At 41.4% G+C, this 20,151-nt stretch overlaps 1 protein-coding gene across 6 annotated transcripts in view; it reads left to right on the top strand.

The window, feature by feature from the left end:
• Window positions 1-20,151, top strand: part of LHFPL2 (LHFPL tetraspan subfamily member 2) — a 122,851-nt gene that overhangs the window by 96,411 nt on the left and 6,289 nt on the right. For 4 of the 6 annotated variants that reach the window (XM_068176358.1, XM_068176362.1, XM_068176364.1 and 1 more), the window contains one exon: window positions 7,814-8,593. In XM_068176358.1, the coding sequence (XP_068032459.1) occupies window positions 8,164-8,593 (430 nt within the window). In that variant the 5' untranslated portion in view covers window positions 7,814-8,163. Of the gene's footprint in view, window positions 1-7,339; window positions 7,490-7,567; window positions 7,620-7,813; window positions 8,594-20,151 lie in introns of those variants that run through there. The other 2 variants (XM_068176361.1, XM_068176363.1) reach the window with 2 other exon arrangements.

The following is a 20,151-nucleotide window of genomic DNA, read 5'->3' on the forward strand; positions in this document are numbered from 1 at the left end:
GACGTTTCACTTTCAGTTTGAATTTAGAGGAACAAAAATGGTTACATACATTTTGTGACAAGTTAGGTTCTCCATCTCATCAGTCACTGCTATTGTAGCAGGTAATTTGTTCAAGTTGTGTGTCTTGGATCCAAAGTGCAAAGATCCTATTGTGCCAAAAGTGTGTCTTTTCTTTACTGTGGGAGTGTTACACGTCATGAACCTGTGGAGCAGTTGATACCTGCCAGCTGTTTTTCTAGCTGGCGGCAGTTGGGAAGGACTGATATAGAAGATTGTTTGCAGTGAGTAACAGTGCAAGCAGCTGTGGGTCCTTCCTGCTCAAAAAGGTCAGTCCTTGGGTCTACAGCCTTAGGTCTTGTCTCAGCAGAAGAATGACCCACCCCTGGCTGTTCAGGCAGGCTGGAGAGCCATAACCTTTGTGGTTGCTCTGCTTAACAGAGCCACAAATGCGAAAGGAGATACTGCAGTGATTTCCTTTCGGGAATCAACTGAAGTGGTGTTTCCTTCATTCAAGGAACCAAGGCTGTTTGCAGGGCTGTCTGCTTTTCTAAGGGCAAATGAGGAGCCCAGTATGTTGGCCTAACTTCAATAAATTCAATAGGCACATCCCATAGGTGCCTTTCTCTTAAGCTTGTTTATCTAAAACAGCTTGTCTTCCCTCCAGTTTGAAAAACTGATCCTTCCTAAACAATCCTCAGGTCTTTGATCTGCTGTGTTTGTGAGGCTTTTCCTGAGCTAGTTTTGTCTTTTTAATAAGCAATTCCCTAGAGTTTGCTGAGAAGTGTCACAACTGAGTCATTCTTTTCCTTTCCTGCCTGTTTTTCTCACTAGTCTCATATTAAACAATAACCAGTGTATTAGTATAATAAATATCTTAGTACAATATTAATAAATTATTAAGACTTGTTCCAAATCTGTCACAATGAACTCATGGGAGTGAACTGTTTTTTACAATAAGCACAGATTACATGTGGTTTTGGTCTGATGGTCTAGCTTATGCATACACCATTAACTATTTCAATAGCCATCATCTGGCTTCCTTTTAAAGTAAAAATCCTTACTATAAAAATAGCAAGGATTTGTTACTACCAAATATTAGTAGTTTCTTCCTTCTCACTTCCCATTTTTCTCCTAACCTCCATTTTTTACTGATCAGACTCCTTTGGGAGCTCTTTTATCTTTTATTTAATCTTTTTTTTTTTTTGTGAAGTAATCACAACACAATGAATATTTGAGTCTGCTTGCATATATGATAATGTAGGTAATCAAGAAAGGGGGTTTCAGATGAGACTTCTGAAGATTGAGACTTCAGTGAGCTGCTGAGGAATCAGACTAGGAAAGAAAAGTCATGATTCTGCTCCCAGTTGGTAAATTCCTGAGCAGTTAGACTATCACTAATTGTAGCCAAGATTGCTCCCTTAGTGATGATTTTTGATGTGATGTGTAATTTTCTCCTGAGAAACAACAATAGAAATACCACACATTCGCTTTTCTGAACGTTGTAGGCTGTAATAAATTTTGGAATTACAAAATATCCCAAGTAAATTTTCAAAATACAGTGTAATGGCTGCAGATTTAAGGAATTTTGTAAGTCAATAAATACAGACCAATTGAACAAATCTCCAGCTTGAGAATTTGTGCTTCAGAGGCAATGCTGGAAATCTGAGTTAGCTTGATATCCTCTTAGTGGGGGGGCAATAAGCAAAGTTTTGTCTGGATGATGGAAGAGGGAAATGAATTCTGTGTTTAAACCTCCCCTGCAGTTGGCCTGAAAATTTGGAAACTTTCATTCTTGTAGTGATTTTTCAGTGATGTATTGGCCCCATTAAAGTCAGTGGGAGTTTTGCCATGGCTTTTAATGAAGTCAGAGAAAGAACAGTACATTTCAACTGCTTTTTTTTTAAGTTGGAAAGAAGTTTTATATTTTTTTCTTTTACAGTGATGTATTCTAGAAACAAATGCACCTGTAATTACAGGACATATTCCATAGCATTTGCAAGATGAAATGGAACAAACATCGTGTCCAGCTTCAGGAGACCAACAGTCATTGTCAGAATTATTTTCTCTTGTTTTATACATTTATTTTTTCACTTGGTGTACATAATATTTGGGCACATGAGGGATAGTTTCATTAAAATTTTACATCTACATTCCTTTGGTAGGGAGAGGCAGAAGTAAACAGGATAATTCAAAGGAAAGACAAGGAAATAGTGTTTTGATTAGGATACTTCAGTGAGTTTTGACTATTTTGAAAAATATTTTCATTTTCCTTTTCATATCTTACATTGTGCCAGCAGGAATAAGACGTGATGCATCATAAGTCTACATTCTTTCCATTACCAGTAAATTTCATCTGTTTATTCTGATGTGTTTTCAACCACCTATCACAATAATTCACTAATTAATATGCCTGTGCAGGTTTACAATGGTTAAATATTCATTAGATATGCAAATATTCACTCTCTTTAATTCACGTGTGAAGTCTAATCAAAACTTTGCTCTTTGTTCTTCAAGTTCTTCTCTGTTCTGGAATGTTGTTTAGGTTGGCAATAATTTGATTAAAATACATAGGTGAATGGAGAATCCTTTGCTTATTCTCAGCTATTTGTCTGAAGCTGTGCACCCACTTCAGCTTTAAAGCACCTTCTCAATTTTGTTGTCTGACACTGAATCTTTTTGATCACTTTGAAATATGTTACATTTAGAGAATGAAACAAAGGCACAGTGAAGTGTCCTTCCCTCTTCTTGGTCCAGGTGCTTTCTGTGGTGAGTATGCAGTGCTTATCAGAAAAAAGTGCCACCAGAGCTCCTTGTGGTCTGCAGAGAGAGCCTACACCAAACCATCTGGGACAGCTGGTATTTCCTGAAGTACTAATCCTTGTCACTATTCTCTTGTGACAGGGGAGTGTGATTAATGTACTTCTTTTTACATTTGCAAGTCAACTCTAAGTGTGTGGGGTAGAAATGCAGAGGTGCACCTCTCTACCTCCTCAAAAATGCTGCTTCTTGTCTGCTCTGCTGCTTTGAAGACTGCAGGGAAGTTGGCAGAAACCTGCCATCTCCTTCTGAACAGCAGTTCCTGTAAGAATGCTGAGAGGACTGAGTGGGAGGAGTTTATTTACCAACATTTATCACTTATCTAGGAAATTAACAATCTCTAGTGCTCATACCACATTGTCTTAAGTGCAGTCCCTCTTACCTCAGTGGTTTGATGGCTGCCTCACTCCACCAGGCAGGGTGAGCTCACAATTGAACAGTTTGCTTGTCCAATAACACCTAAGGATGGAAGCTTTTTAAAGTGGGAGCTCATGTCAACCTGGGTGGGTCAGCTTGAGGTAATTGAGTCTTAGTGTGTGAGACTCTTCTTGTTTGTTTTAAATAGTGAGTAAACATCAACACATATAGGAACCACTTCCACTCTTGTAGTTCAAAGCATATTCAGAGAGTTTATAACTGCTAATGAAAAACATTTCAGAGAAAGCAGAACCCAGGCTTCCAAGATTTGCACATTTTGCGTTATGAGATGCTCAAGCTTGTGTATGGTAGACAAGATTTAGAAATTCCTCTGTGTGGTTGTACTTTGGACCCCAGCAAACTTCAGAAAATGTCTAACTGTGCTTAGATTTCTTTTATAAACTGGGATGGCTTCAGCAGTCTGTGTGGCCTTCCATTCAACTGTTTGCTTAAGCCAAGCCAAAAGCCACTTATCTAAAAATGATTTATTCTCACTCTGAGCTGACAGAACCAGGCTGGAAAGGGCAAAAGCTGAATCATAGTCCAAGCCTCGGACTGCAGTTAAATCATAAGGGGAGCATGAAGGACTGGCCACAACATTGTTCTGCAAGGTACTTGTGATTCTCTTGTACACTACTTGTCGGACAACTTTGTAAAATAAACAACCTCAGATTCGTACTTCACAGCTGTTCCTTCCTATCTGCCTGGTATGCCAAAGCAAAACTCTGCAGCTCAACATCTTCAAAACCAAAATCTTAATTCAAATATTGTAATTTAGATATGCTTCTCACTTTCTGTTTTTGGCAGTGTAAGTCAAATGGAGGCAATTTTGTTTCTTTATCTCATTCAGAAAAAAATATATGTTGTTTATATACTTTGAACATAGATGTATAGTAAAAGGCAACAGTTGAATAGTCCTAGCTAGAGATGTGAAAGTATGATTGGAGGCAGTGTACTGGTTGTCAAAATTGAATCTGAAAAGAAAGAAAGTTTTAGCAATGTTTTAAGATGGCTTGATTTGTTAGATTAAAATAACCAAAATAATTTTGCATTTGAGAACTCTTATTCTCTTTGGATTCTTTGAGAATCTGATGTTCTCATTGATGTCTTTTCACTGTGTTAGACTTCACTTAATGCAGAGCGTGACCATGAGCATGGTAGCCACGGTCAGTGGGGCTGAAGGTTTAGTTTTGACCCATCCGAGAGCTGTGCTGTCCAGACAAGGAATGTGGGTTATGTGGTGGGCCAGAATGGCACTGCCAAGACCCTCATGCTGCTGTGGTGTGTGGCTCATGTGGGCACTTGCTGTGCAGGGCTGTTTCCCAGCATGAATGGCCTGTTTCCACACAAATATGATTGAATGCAGTGGTAAAAATAGGGAAAGGCCCAAATGACTAAGAGGTGAGGATACTTCTTGTAATCTGCTTCTTCAGCAAGAATTACTTTGAATGAATTAATACCAAAAGGGTTAAAGAACCATTGTGTATTTTGAATTTGGGTTGTCAAAGCAAATATTTTGACAGTTGGTCAGAAGTGGATGCTGAGTGGCGTGTTATGAAGACCATATGCCTATGTCATGGAAAAAACTTGTTGAGGGATGGGAAACTGAGAGGAAGAATAAACAGCTAGTTTTCAGCCTTGCAAGGGCCTGGTTTTGAGTTTCTGCTGAGCAAAAATGGAGAAAAAAAAAAGTAGGAGGTGAGCAGAGTGAAGCTGTATGAAGCACAGTTGTTTAGCACAGCCTGTAGCAGGAAATGCCTCCATGTATAGCACAAACATATTGTTGAAGCCACATGAGAAGCCAAAGCAGGGAGGAGGTTGTTGGGAGGAAAAGGGGGAAGAGGTTGTTGGGAGGAAAAGGTTAACTACCTAAATGTGATTGAGCTGGAACTTGTCTTCAGTCCTTCATCTGCAATCTTTCCTTACTAAGACTCAGAAAGAAATGCCTCTGCCCTTCCTCTGTGCTCACCATTCTCCTTGAAATGTTTTTGTCTGTCTGACAAAAAGGACTTGCAGGTGAATGGTGCTCTCCTTTGAGCATGTCACTAGTGCACAGAAAAGCTTATGCAGAAGTTTTCCCAAGGATGAGGATACATTGGTATGTGTACCGACTCTTGGTATTTTTCACACCAGAATAAAGTACTTGTTGCCTAGGAAAAGCCAAACCAAAGTATTTTCAATTGAATTGTAGTTCTCAATGACATCTACTACCTCACTTTTAGATGCTGCAAAATTTCCTTTAGCTGCACAACAGCGAAGTGATCTCCTGAGATTTGACATGACCTCCATGTCAGCTTTAGACAGGCTGTTTTGTTCATGCAGTGACTTTTCCAGAGATACTGTCATAAAATTTTGCTGCAATTTATTGTGCTTACATTTCAGTTGGGAAAGAACCCCATGATTCAGTCTTTTCTCCTAGTATAGTATCCCATGCTTGTTATCAGTGATATATTTTTATGGCTGCAAGTGTTCACCTAGACTATCCACCTACCTAAGTAAATATGAACTTTGTTTTCATCTATGTTCGATAAATGGTGTTTTATATCCAGTGGTACAGAGTCAACAGTAACAGCCATTATGAGTGTTCAGCTCTTACGTGCCTTCCACCTCACTGAAAATCCTGGAATTAAAAAGATGAGTTCATATGGGTACAGTTATTGCAGAGAAATACATGTTTTAGAGCTTTTTGGAGCATATTTAAAAAAAAATAAAGGCATTTTCAATTAATTTCTTTTTAATCATGCAGGTGACATCAGAAGAATACAGGTTTGTAGTGGACATTTCCTACATTCCAATCATTATTTTAAATAGAAATACTGAGCAAGTTAACTTTGTTTGGCAGGCTGACACTTCAGCTCTCTGTTATTACAAATATTAGCATGTCAGGTTGCTTGAAAACTTAATGCTTTCCCCCCCAAAATGGAAAATTAGTGGAACTGCTCACTATGTCTAAAGGCCCTTTTTTAAGGCAGTGCCATAACACTGAACTACAGGAGACAAATTCTATTGTTGGCACATCAGCTTTAAGCCTTTTTTACCAAAGGAATCTGCAGATCTAGACAATTCACTCATACTAGTACGGGGGGAGTAGAAATTGCTGGACGAAATCTTGCAGATGATTCACTATGTCTAATATCGGAGGGTGTAGAAATTTCTGGTTGAAATTCTGAATGTGTGAAGCTGCATATGCATGTTTCATTTTGCATTCAGTGCAATTCATTTTGCATTCAACCACCTGACTCAGAACTCCTAAGAAATTAAATACCAACCCCATGACAAACCTAAAAAAAATATTGGGGATACCTGTTTTTCTGGCATCTAGTGACTGCAGCAGCACAGCAGTGAGGTCCAGATCTGGTTCTTTACTCTTGCCTCCAGTTCAATGTCAATATTTGGGGTGTAGTGAAGAAAACTTCAAAGTGTTACATTTTCATCATGGAGGGTGTAACATGAGGGCGTTTCCTGCTCCGGCCCTTGCTTTCAGGCAACACTGTTTCAGTTCAAGAGCAGAGGCGTGTGCAATGACCTGTTTGTTTTTTTGAAGCTGGTATTTGGATAGGAGTTGGAAGTCTAGTGATCTCTGCCTCTTGTACTAAGATAAGTGTAACTCTGGGAATGTCATCAGCCACTGTTGAAAGGCAATATAATGGCCTGCGGAAAGCCCTGGGGAACATATTGCTGCAGTCGCAGCATACACAGGGCTGTGGAGGAGGGGAATTAAGGGGAGTTGGGAAGCTCAAGGCTAACTGGCAACCCTTCTGACTGGGGCTTTTGGCCCCTTAGCAGCGACGGGGGTGCTTTTCCATAGATTCCTGTTTACAATGGCATGAGGCGCCAGAGGCTGCCAGTGCTGGCAGCAGTTCATGATCAGGGGTGTGACATACCTGCAGGCAGATTGTTTTCCTGAAACACTGGTGCAAACCTCGATCCCAGACCCAGGGAGGCACCACTCCTTGCAAAATCCAGGCTTCAAAGGGGTCACCGCATCACAGGGTGAGCTGTCTGCAACTGTAATCTTGTTCACCTCTTCTTGAGGCGGGGTTGGCTCAGCTGCAGTCAGCAGAAACCCAGAACCTTGGAACAAGGATCCTTCATTGCCCCTTGCACCTAGGTGCCCATGGCATGTGGAGCCGTGCTCAGCCTCTGTCCCAAAGTCGGGCTGTGCTGCCTCCCCAGCGTGAAGGCAGGAGCTGCACATCTGTGAAACTGCTTGAACATGTCCAAACATTTAGCTGGGTGACTGCCAGCACCCTTGGTAATTTGGACCAGAAGAAGATGATGGGGGTGTGGTGGTAGGAGTGGGTGGGACCGCTGGGTGTTACTGAGACCTTTGCTTGCAAAGTGTTAGACAAACACCCACCATGGGACAGGGCACAGCAGATATTGTAAGTATTGGCAGCAGCGGGAGGGAGATTAATTACTCCCCTGCAACAAATCAAGTAGGTTTCCAGCAGGCTCTGTTTGACCAGTTCTTGTTAGAGCTTTGTATGTTGATGTGAATCTGTGCCAGATCTCGGTTTGTTGTGGGGGTGGAAATGACTTATTTCACACTGCTGATGTGTTTTCTCTTTTCTTGTAGGTGTATGATGTCAAACAGTGGGCAGTCCTTGTAGCCTCCCCCACCAGCCTGCAGTGTCATGAGCCAGTATGAATGTTAAGAAAGAAATGCATACTTCAGAACTCAGCATCCCAGGAAGAAAAAGGAGGAACTGAACAGAGAGAGCAAATGATTGCACCGCTAACAAAACCTGAGGCTGTTCACTTATTCTCCTGAGAAGCTTCATCTTGGCCTGTGTGAGAGAGTTGAGAAAATAGGCAGAGCAGCCACAGTGATTTTCTTAGGGTCCTTTTCCTTTTTTAATTTAATTTTTTCTCCCTCGTGTCTGGATTTTAAGCGTGCTGCACTGATCACAAGCACTGGACATCAATATGTGTCATGTCATTGTAACGTGTCGATCGATGCTATGGACTCTTCTGAGTATCGTGGTGGCTTTTGCAGAGCTTATTGCCTTCATGAGTGCAGACTGGCTGATTGGCAAAGCAAAGCCTTCAACCTCTGAGGAGGTGGACAACAGAACAGGGGGACCTCAGGAGCCCTACCGTCCAACGCTGGGCATCTACGGGCGCTGCACCAGGATCTCCCACATGCAGTTCTCTAGACGAGACACGCTTTGTGGTCCTTATGCTGAAAATTTCAGTGAGATTGCCAGTGGGTTCTGGCAGGCAACCGCTATTTTCCTAGCCATGGGAATCATGATTCTCTGCACCGTGGCATTTGTGTCTGTCTTTACTATGTGTGTGCAGAGTATTATGAAGAAAAGCATTTTTAATGTCTGTGGGCTGCTACAAGGGATTGCAGGTATGTGCACTTTGAGAGCAATGAAACTTTTAATTTTGCGGTGATTCAGATGAAGAAATGTAGCAGTTCTGGCCTGCCTGCAGACAGACTGCATTAGGCAGACCCAAAGTGATTCTATATGCTGGTGTTTATTCAAACATAAATGAAATTTATAGCTACACAGCATGTAATACATTGACACTAGCAACAGAATTGCAGGCTAATGTGTGCCAAAATGAACTGACTAGTATTGCTTTTTTTTGCTGTTAATTTTTTTCCTCTGTTTGAATTTCTTTCAGTTACAAAAACTTCTCTCTTTGCTACCAGCAGAGAACAAAGTTAATACTCATATTAAGGCAGTCTATCTCCCTTTTGCTACTTTAGTAATTTTTCCATGGACTGAAGGCAATTCCCTTAGTGTCTCAAAGGCTTCATGACTAGTGAGAGTAAAAAACACCCTAGGGCTAAGAACTGGTTATAGTCACACACTCAGTTCCTCCAGCATTTCATGCAAAGCAGCTTCCTTCAAAGCTGTGAGCTTGACAAGTGATACCTTGAGATAAACCTTTCCTTTAGCCAGCTTATTGTTCAGCTGCAGTTACACAGCCCAGTGAGTTTTCACTGTTCAGGATCAGCTGTGCTTTGCCTGAAAAGACAAATTTGTTCTAGAGATTTGGTGTTTCTGCTTAAACTCATAGATTTTACAGAGATTAAATGACTTTTTGTAAACCAACCCTGGACATCCTTAGTTAGTGAAGTATTCCTTTTTCTGTAGTTGCCTTTGAACCACGGGGAAAATCTGTCTCATACACAGGTTTTCATCTTTTGTGCTCTTTGTGTGTGTGGTCATCTAGAGGAGAGTGGTCTTCTGCTCTGCCTCTGGCAGCCCTCAGAGACCTGTGAGGAGGGAGGGAATGAGCAGGGCCCCCCTCCTTTTTTTATCTCAGTGGGGCTCTTAAGCAGATGTTTTCAATTCAGAAAATTATTTAATCACAGCAAAAAAGTAGGTTATAACTTGTTTTGCTTGAAATGTGAATCCAGTTTTCCCCCTTCTCACCTCTACTGAGGTGGTCAAACATGTCTGTGATGGCTATACCTAAACAGGAGATGTAATGATAGATATTCAGACCTTTATCTGAGGCTGGATGATTTCATTTGCTTGAGACCTAACATAATCTTATTCTAAATACACGTGGGGAAGTAGGTGAAAACTGACTTTACTGCCTGCTGCAACCCTCCAGAGCCAGTGTTACACGCCAGTCTTACAGCCAGGAGGCTGATGCTGCCTCCTGAAGCACTACCACAGTGGCTCTCACTGTTGGCTACTTCATTCATCTTCAGAATGGAAGCATAACACTTATTTCATGTCAACCACAATGTAAGGTTTGTGCTTCTGGAGCAGAATTATATCCTTAGATTGGCTAAAGATGCTTCTCTTCATATGATGGCATACAATTAGCGTATCAGGTCCTTTAGATGAATATCACAGGTTTTGCTATAGTCAGTCCTGGTGTACAGAATTTTCCAGAAGCAGTGTGACAAGGAAGCAGCTTGGCAGTGCAGATTAAACCAGGGGAAGTTGTTAGTGTCTTGCTTTCTTACTCTATACTTCAGAAATAATCCATGACTATTTTTTCAGGAGATGTAATTATTACTTGTTTTCTTTTGGAGGGGCATTTTTACAGGAGAGATTGCTTAGCAGCATAAATAGACCTTTGGCATATCAGATTTGGGTCTTTTGAAAAGTAACTTTACTTAGAACTCTGATACAATCTCAAAATACCTAGTCTGTCTCCTAGGATTAGAAAGTAGAAGGTACTTGTATTTTAGAATACTGTTCTGGAGACCATGCATTTGTGAGAAAATGCATGCTAAGACAGTTTTATGTTTTATTATCAATCCATCTGTACCCATAAAGGGATTTGCAGCCTAACATTGAACAGTACAGTTGACAAAGCATTTTGTATGTGTTAGGGCATAGATCTGTCCTTCTTGAGCTGTAATGAGCATAGAAGCACTTCCCTTCTTACAATTCAGATAAATGACACGCATGAAACTGGGAATGAGAAAGGTCACCTTACTGAAACGTTGCTGCCAGTATTTACAGCCAGGCATCTTGTGGCTCACAGCTCATTTTCTCAAGATTAATTTTATTTGGTCCACTGCTACTTTTGTGCCAGTATTATTACAGCATCTGCTTACTTAGTTGCAATTATTTTCCTTTTGACTAATGATGGCTGCTATTTTAAACTTTGTCAGTTCCTGAGTTTTGAAAAATGCTTAAGCAAGTTGCTCAAGAGGGACAGTTGTCAGCATGGCTAATTCAGACAGGGATTATGATAGATAAACTAATGCTCTGACCAGAGAACAAGTTATAACCCTACCTTAATAATTTTAAACATAGCATCATTCTTTCTAATGTGAACAATTATGTTTTAGTAACTGTACAAGAAGAATTCACAAAATAATTTTGTTAATCAGCCTATATCAGTACAACATTTGCAAGTATGTCAAACATCTCCTTTTCAAACATGAGATGCACACGTGGTCGAGTCATCTACAGGAACTCAGGATCTTGCAGACTTAATCTCATTTAAAATCTCTATGTCTTTGCAGTAGAGATTTAATATAATTAAAACCATACAACAACCTAATTTATTCCTGGAATTCATCATGACAAAACAATAACAGACACCGGATATATCTTTCCAGTCTAGCAAGATCAGATGTGGATAATGCCTACGGTGAAATTACAGAACAGAAAGCAACATCTCTTCTATTATGGCCCTTGGACAAATGTGCAAACTGTCATTAAGATCAACAGGAGGAAGCCACACACATATCTGGACCATAGGGATTCTTTTATTATTTTTGTGGCAGAAAATGAGAAATACAAGGCCATAAAGGAAGAAAATATGGTTGTTGTTTAAACTCCTGTAATTCCTTTGTTATAGAGCAAGAACTTCTACCACTTTACTTTCGGACTGCAGTGCCTTTTATTCTGCAGCTGTAGAAACAGTAATCAATAGCCCTGGTTTTGGAGATGTTTGAAGGTTGTTTCATCTGGATAAGCACCTTTTCTCTGCATTAGAGAGTGCAGAGAATGGAGACATGCAATTGAATAGATAATTACTATCCAGCAGCACGAAGACCAGGCAGACTTTCATTTGTATGTCTTTTTAGGGAAAGTATTCTACTTTTAGTCTGTGAATCATTTGAAATACAGAAGCTGGAGGAGAAAGGATATTATTACATGCTAACTGACAAGAATCAATTCAAAGTAAATTTTCACAGTAATCATGTAGCTATAGGAAGTAAATTGGTGATCTGGTATTGACATATCTTGGTATGTCTATAGTGTAATTGCATATGTATTTACAAGTCTTATTGGAGCTTGTGTACTTCACCTTGTTGCTAAGCAATACAATATAAACATAACCTAGCCTCAAGGAGGGTGGGGAGAGCTTAGGACAGAGGTTAAACCAAGTTTGGCTTTCATTTCTGATAGTTTCCTTTATGAAGTTTATAATCAGCAACTTGGCTTCCTTTTTTGGCCTCTGCCATGGCTGGGCAGACACAACCCCTTCCCCACGGCCAGTGTCTGCCTGACTTGCAGCTGAGCCACAATGCACCAGCAGCACCCTGACTGCACACCAGAGGGAGGAAGCTAAATTAGCTGCACCAATATTATGTCAATCACAGAACTTGAGCAAGCCCCTGTGGTTTTTTGAGGGGAGCTCGACATCATGGGCCTGCAAAGGCTTTGGGGAGAGCAGTGGGGAAATGGAGCTGACATGTCAGAAAGGCTAATGGGTTTGGGAGTTCAGTTTCTTTTACTTCTGTTCTACTGTGCTGGAGCAGGGCTGCCTTGCCAGGAACATTTACCAAAAGAGGATAAAATATTTCCTCTTCTCTAAAATCTTTCCAGGATGCTGATGGCTTCATCTGGGGAGCTTCTCATGGGTCACCCCATTCTCATCTCTTCTTCTGTTCACAGTCCACTGTCTCGTAGCTGTAATGGGGCTTGACAGAAGCATGTAAAAATTGGGTTGCATCTGTCAGAAGACCTGCTGTGTCTCAGGTGCACACCAAGGAGTGTCTCTGGTTTATTCAGGTGAATATATGGCTGCCATGTGGCATAGCTAAGCTGTGCCTCTGGCAAGTGCATCTTTAACAGGTCAGCCAAAGCAGAGGTTTGTGTTTTCAAAGGCTGCTGCAGGCAGTCCAGACAGCATTAAGTTCCCTTGGATGCTTAGTTGAGTCTGTCTGTCTGTGCCCAGATGCTGCAGCTTTGGGTCTCTCTCTGTCACCCTAGAAGTTTCTCCTCCAGCATTGCTGGGGAATGGCTCAGTTTCTTCTTTTCCAAGGTCTGAGAGATTTGCTTTTTCCCCCTGACTGTTGCCCCTGCTCCGTCCCAAGCAATGATAGCTCTTCCACAGTACTTTTTCTTCTCAGGTATCTCAAGAGCTCTTTTGCATTCTTTCTTCTGATCTTTTCATTATTTATCTCTATGACTGTCCATGTCTTCTTCTTTTCCCTTCTTGGTATATTGGAGGATTCCTCCATCAGGAGCTGTTGCAGGACCTTGGCAATAGCTCAGTTCCAGGAGTACAACTTTACCCTCAAATGCAAAGAAGCTTCTCTGCAGCTTTCTAAAATGAAGAGGTGAAATTCAGTTTCAAACCAGCGGTGTGTATAACAGTCTGTCTTCACTGCTGAAAGAGTTTGTTTTACATCCATTGAGCTGAGAAATTGTTCAGCCTGTTATACTTACTTGGCAATGTTTTCATTTTAGGAGGCTGGGTTATTAGGAAGATGGCCTGAGCAGAGTGTGATAGGAGCCATCTGAAGGGGTTGAGGATCTGGAGCTGATTGTGGGGGTGGGTGAAGTAGCATCCAGCCGCACAGGGTGGGCTCATGGTGTGTGTGACTGCAGACTCCTGGCTGCTGGAAGTTAAGGAGGCCAGTGGGAGTTGTGGAGAAGGAAGCTGGGGAGGAAGTAGGAGGGCAGCCAGGCCTTTCATCATAGAGGGGAGAAAAAGCAGGAGACACAAGCTATGGTAGAAGGGGCATGAGGCTTCTAGAACTCTTTCATATTCAGACCATAACAGAAAAGGTTATGGTAGTTGCAGCATAGTTTAGGATATTTGTTTATAGGTGGCATCACACTGTACAAAGGCATTATTTTGTCTGAGAAAGAGACAAACTGGTGAATAAGGGGAAGAAAGCACCTTGGAGCTGACATTGCCTGCAGGCAGTGGAAGCTGTTGCACGGCCAGGGAGCCCAAGCAGTAGGAGAGCAAAGCAAGAGTGATTTTGCCCTTGAAGGCAAGCAAGCTTCTTGTTTGTCTTTCTAAAACGCAGAGCATGCATTTTCAAAAAGCATATTTCCTCTTTGGATTCAGCTCAGAGTTTTTCTTTTCCGATGCCAGAATTCTGAATTCTTGGGGTGGAAAGAAAGAAAAAAGGGAGGGGAGAGGGATTTCTGATGGAAATCCTGACAGTCTGAACTGCTTTTGCTGTCTGCGGTATAGTGCTTCCTGTAACCTATATGGCCCAATGCCAGCATGATATCTAATACACACTTGGCTGCTGAAAGTTCAAGCAAAGGGGACTGCTGTCTTGGAATATGCCAGGGAAGGAAAACTGAGTTCAAGTGTGAAATTGCTATTGAGCCTGAGGGAGACCATTAGTAACTTCAAAGAAATAAAATGAAGATTTCAGTGTTTTGTTCGATTTGTTGGTTGACTCATCTCTTGCACTATCAAGGTGGGCACTTGAAAACATACAGCAGATTAAAATTAATAGAAAAACTAACAAAAATTTCAAGTTTTCAGTGATCAAGTTTGGCAGTTGATTATCTTGGCAAGCATAAATCTCTTCCAACAAACAGCACTTAGTATGAGAGAGGCTTCCATGCTACCCACTGAAAAACATTTTACTCTGGCACATGTTCACACTGAGGTCTCTTCTACCAACGTAGGTGAAATGCTAAGCACTTCTTTACAACCTTGCCCTGGTGGTGTGGGAAAGAGTGCTGGTGACCCCCAGAGGCCATGGGCATATCAGGAGGGCACAAGGGCTCTGTTTCTGTCAGATTTTTGGTTCTAGGCCTCAGAGCCAAAACAGATGCTGCTATTTGTATATAGAATGCAAACACAAGGAAAATATTTAAACTTAGCAAATGCTGTGTTTTCACTCAAACACAAGAAAAAAAGATGAAAGGAGCTCTTTCAAGAAAAGGGTCTAACTTTTGCTAAGCTGCTGTCTTTGGTGTTCCTGATGTGGTGATGAGGAAATAAGTGGATTTGAGCAGTGTTTTCTTACCCAGTATTGATGCCCTGCACTCTGCTGCTGAATAGCTCGTGAAGCCACAGGAAATTCTCCCCTTCCTGCATCTCCATTTGCCTTTTCCTTCAGGCTGAATCCTAGTTCCTCTGCAGCTCCTCTCCCCCACCCCCAAACTGAAGTTTTGTTTATACTACGGGATCAGTATTGAGGAAATGTAAGGCCATGAGAAAGGTGACCTGCAGCCCTTTTACCTCTGTTTAAGCTAAGGGAGGTGGTTGTTTTGGCCTCCCTTACTGAGCTATAGTCATATTTCATTCCCTTTCTGCTAATCCAGCATGAGTGATTGGTGGTTTGGAGGCAGTGGCACTCACTGGTTGAACAGCAGTAGAAAAGATTATGAGTGGTAGGAAATAGCCAGGGTCTTGGCCTCTGCTTCTTTCAAGAACAGAATATTTAATATGGCCTTTCTTCCCTGATTCAGAAGCCTCCTTGAATTTACCACCCACAACTGAATTTCTCACTTAGGAGCATTGACTGAGCCTTTTATTGGGTCATCCTAGATTAAAAACACTCAGTGCTTTTTTGAGTTTTAAGGTAAAATGTGAGAGGTGGCTGTGCCTGAGCAATGACCTGATGAGTGGAGAGTCTTTGTTTACCTCTGTACTGCTGAAAAAATGTAAACATTCAGCTTCTCCCCTGTAAGTTGCTTTATCTTGACTTAATTGCTTGGGTTGACAGCCACCACATGGGAGCCCCGAGTGTGGTGACTTTACATGGCTGACAGCCTGCAAAGAGGCAGCAGTGTCATTTCAAGGCTTGGTACTGATTTTACTTGGAATCTACACGTTTTCTTCCCTCCCAACTAATGGGCACTCTCACTACATACATAAAAATTATTAAAAACTAATGGTGAATTTACCCTCTCCTCTCTTAAAAACAGCAGTCTGCAGGTTCACACTTCACTTCAGAGAAGTCTAAGCAGTAAGATCATATTAATATAATAAACAACCCCCAAATTCCTCACACTGAGCTAATAAACTGCGTTATTTTGTGGCTTTTTTTTGGGGGGTAGTAAAACAATGGTTGAATGTCTCATCAGTAGTCCCTTGCACTGTATTTCTTTCTCTGTTTCCAGATTGCAGTAGTACTAATGCCATCAGAGGTTATGAATAAGTATCTACAATTTGCATAATATGTGGGAAAAGAAACATGAGAGTAGGGACCTTACCTTCTTCCTCAGCTTGGGGAAGGCAGTGGTTAGGGAAATATTTTTTCTTCTGGTATGTGCATGCCCTTATAGTACCCTGAGACAATTCTAAAGGGAAAAAGAAATCCATGTGGGTTTTGAGCCATCACCTGGTTGTAGTATTAAACTACTAATTCTCCTGTCTCAGCTTAGGGTATCCCAGGTACACTGAAATCTATATATGTGAGCAGTCATCTGCAGTGATTGAAGGTATGAAGGTGTGCACTTGCCTCAGTGTACTGCCTGTTGGCAACCCTTCCCCTCTAAACAGCCATGCTTCCAACATGCCCCAAAACACATCTGCTTGTTTTAGCCTGCACCAACTGTGGTGTCCAGGTAGGTTTTTTAAAGCATTAATCTCATAATGCTGTGAATTTTCCTTTTGTTCCTCATGCAGCATTTATGAGTGGGCCAGAGGCCATTTCCAAGTCACTAGGGCATGCAAAATCTCCCCTTTCTTTCTGGACAAAGACCTACTTGCCTCTGGTCAGCTGCTTGCATTTGGTGGGTCTCGCAGCCATCCAGGGGGCAGAAGAGCAGCTGCAGATGCAGGTCTGGGGTCCTGTGCGGAGGGTACTGTAAGCAGTGCTCCAGTCAGCATCTCACACTTTTCCTATAGCCAGTGTGGAGTGCTAGAAGCACCATGTCAGCAGGCCTGAGCCCACCTCTTGAGCTCTCATCTGATTAAAATGGTTTTACTGAATCACTTCACAGGCTGAAGGTGTCTGTTGTGCAGCTGCCAAGTAGGGGGCTGTCCCTTCACCTGTCAGTCAGGGGGCAGTGATCAAAAGTGCATGAGTGGTAACCTGGTGGCATCCCTGCTGGGTTTGTCAGGAAAATTTTGTATATAGGAAAGCCTTCTTGGTTTAAGCTACACTAGTACATTTGTACTGATATTTAACACATGAAATGTTCAGGTAGTGTATTGACACATGTTGAAATGTGAGCAATAAAGGCAGAGTGCCTGGCTGATGCAGTGTCCCTGGACTGATTCTTAATCCCTGTGGTTTTGCAGAAGATTAAAACAATTGGGATCATTGCCACTGGGGATGCAGCCCACCTGCAAAGCTAGTCCCTCCCTGCTTTTACCCTTTTACCATTTATCCTTTCCTCTCTTAAAATGTTGCTGCTCAGTTGTGCAGCTCCATAGGAGCCTGTTGCAGTGCCACCTCATTGATCACAGCCGCTTAATTTCCTGTTTCTTCAGCAGTATTTAAAAGCTTTTTTTACTATTTTGCTAGGAAATGAGTAGATAGTTTCAGGCTTTGCAATGGAAAGTGGCTTTGTTAGTATATGCTCTTGTTTAATATGGCACAACAGCAGCTGCACAGGAGACTGTCAAAACTAAATAGCATGCCTTCATTTGGCTATACAAGCCTCTGCCTTACCTCCTGTCTCAAGGGTTGCTTCCAAGGAAGAAGAAAGGTTTTCCTCAGATCTGAACCCCAGCTCATAATGTGACATAAAAATGCCCACAATGAAAGGCTGGTCTGTTGGGTTTTCCACAATGCTGACCTGGCAGCGTTGCTGCAGAGTAGAAAACCAGGAGGAGAAATAATACCTTGCTGCAGCTGCAGGCCTTTAAAAGGGAAAAAGTTCTTGGTGCACAAATACAAAAAGTCTTCTCCTATAGGAAAAACATTAATCAACTGTCTTCTGAAATATTTTTGCACAGTGATGGAGTCTGCTATACTGATATTGATGTTCTCAGGTTACTGTGAGGTTTTGCTTTCGTGTTTTAGGAGAAAGGAGTTGCTTTTGCATCATTTAAGTAAAGAATGCCTGACGTTTAATAGGCTGTTGTAATCAGGAGATATATAGTAATCTAACAATAACATTAAAATCTAAATCTCACAAAGGCATCTTTTCAAAAGCAAGTAATTAGGGCCTGATAATAAGAGGTTATGTGGCCAAATTGCCTTCAGTGAAAGATATAAAAATGTTCTTTGCTGACAGAACTTACATCAAAGAGTTATAAGTGAGGTCTCTGGGTAAAAAAGTAATTTGAATAGTTTTCTGTTATCATTCCTAGGCATCTGGCAACATTGTGTGACATTCGTTTATACCTCTGTTTTGAGGATTCCTAAGAGAAGAGGTAACTGAGAACTGACAACAACTAACAAAAAGGAAATTTTGAAAAATTATCATGCTGATTTCAAGAAGTGGGATTGCACTGCTTAAAAAGTAGGAACGGGAGTATGTGTACAGCAGAAGCTGCAGTTTCAACAGTGCAGCTGTGCCCAGAGAGGGAGTTAAATCTAGAAGAGTGCAAGCATGAGCTCTGTGAGCCTGTAGATGAGCACAGTGGAAAAACAGCTTGTTATGTTTCCAGAGTGAATTTGTTTCTCCCAGCAGGGTGAACAAACAGCAGTAATTCCATAGGTAGGTTGGCTGTGAATTAAAAATCATTTATTGTACAGCAGCACAAAGAACTGAAAAGATTCATTGTAGAAAACTTTTTCAGACAGAGCACTCAATTTTTATTCACTATTCTTTTTCATGAGTATTGGCTTCTCTTCAAAGACACGGGGACAAACAAAAACTGATTTATTATATAATTATAATTAACTATATATATAACTATAATTAATATTTACTGTCCTCCTGCTAGATATGTCTCAAGGCAAACAGTCAACAGAACATAGTTTTTTTCTCCTTGTCACTTTGCATCCATGTTTCCAGAAGTAGAGGGAGTGGTTCTTTTTGAGGGGTGTCTGGCTGCAAGTAGTTGAGCAGTTAAGTGCTTTGGTTTGCTGTCGCTGTTCTAGGCAATTTAGACAATGGTTTGCACTATTAGTTCATGGTGGAGCATCATCTGCCTGTTTTGTTCAAGCTGCAGGAGTCATTGAGATGGGCTCTGTGACTGTCTCTTCTGAGATACTGGGTAGCAGGAGGCAAAGCTCCTCTTTAATTGAACACTCCTTTCTGGATGGATCAGGAGAGTCAGGACAGGGCCCTGCACAGCTCAGCCATTGCTCTGGACATGGGAGCTTTGAGCTGAATATGTGATAAGGGGCCTGTGCCTCTCCACTTGCTATTAGCATGAACCAAAGGAATGCCTTTCTCCTGTGGGTATTTTGAATTGACTTAATGGAATAATCTTTATTTACTTTTCCCGTCAAGCAGGAACCAGTTATTAATGAAATAAGAAATTGTGATAAATAGTAGAGATAGTGCTAAGAGGCCCATGAGACACTTTCAGTCTGCACTGAAATTGGAGAGGTAGAAAGGAGGTTTGGTAGTGAAAATACTTTTTTTTTTTTTATTATGCTGGTCCAGTATAGGAGTTACAAAGCTGTCTGAAATCAGGTACATACTCTGACTGTATTCAGATCCATAGTTAAGGCTTTCCTCCAGATTTTATTTTCATCTGTGCGAAAATAGGTGAAGTTTATAAAATTGTGGCTTTTTACAGTATTTATTATATTTATATATCCAAGAATTTTCTGTACTTTTGGAAAAAAAGGTCTAAGTCAGTAAAGTCCTGATGACATTTGGCAGCAGTGCTGTGCCTTTTGAGTGCCTGAGTTTTGGATAATGGCTTTTCAGCTTGGGGCATACATTCCATGAACCAGTAGCTTTCAGGAGTTGGTCAGTGCGCTAGTTTTGATAAAAAGTGATGGATGTGTCTTCTTGGTCCTGTTTGTGACACTCAGCCATAAGCCGGGTTTGCTGTTGAACACGGGCTGTCTAGGTTTGTGAGTGATGGAGTGGTAAACTTAAAAAAACTTCTGTGTTGGCAGCAGCTACGCTGGTATTTCAGATCCAGCTTCTTCATTCAGTGATGGTGATTTTTACCTACCAAAGGACTTGTGATCATTAGAGAGAGCAGCAACTGGCCCATATGAATGTGCAGTCAGAAAGATACATAGTGTGGTCCTACTGGTTGCATAGAACAGGAAACTAGTGATGAATAGAGGAGAAGGAACTGTTGGTGTTTAGTCTGAAATGGCTGCAGGGCTCAGCAGGATGAATGCACAGCTTATCCAGGTCTGTCCAAGATAAAGCAATACTTTATACTTAATGTATTTGGCCAACCAGC

This window comes from Anomalospiza imberbis, chromosome Z, assembly GCF_031753505.1.
Source record: "Anomalospiza imberbis isolate Cuckoo-Finch-1a 21T00152 chromosome Z, ASM3175350v1, whole genome shotgun sequence".
NCBI lineage: Eukaryota > Metazoa > Chordata > Aves > Passeriformes > Viduidae > Anomalospiza > Anomalospiza imberbis.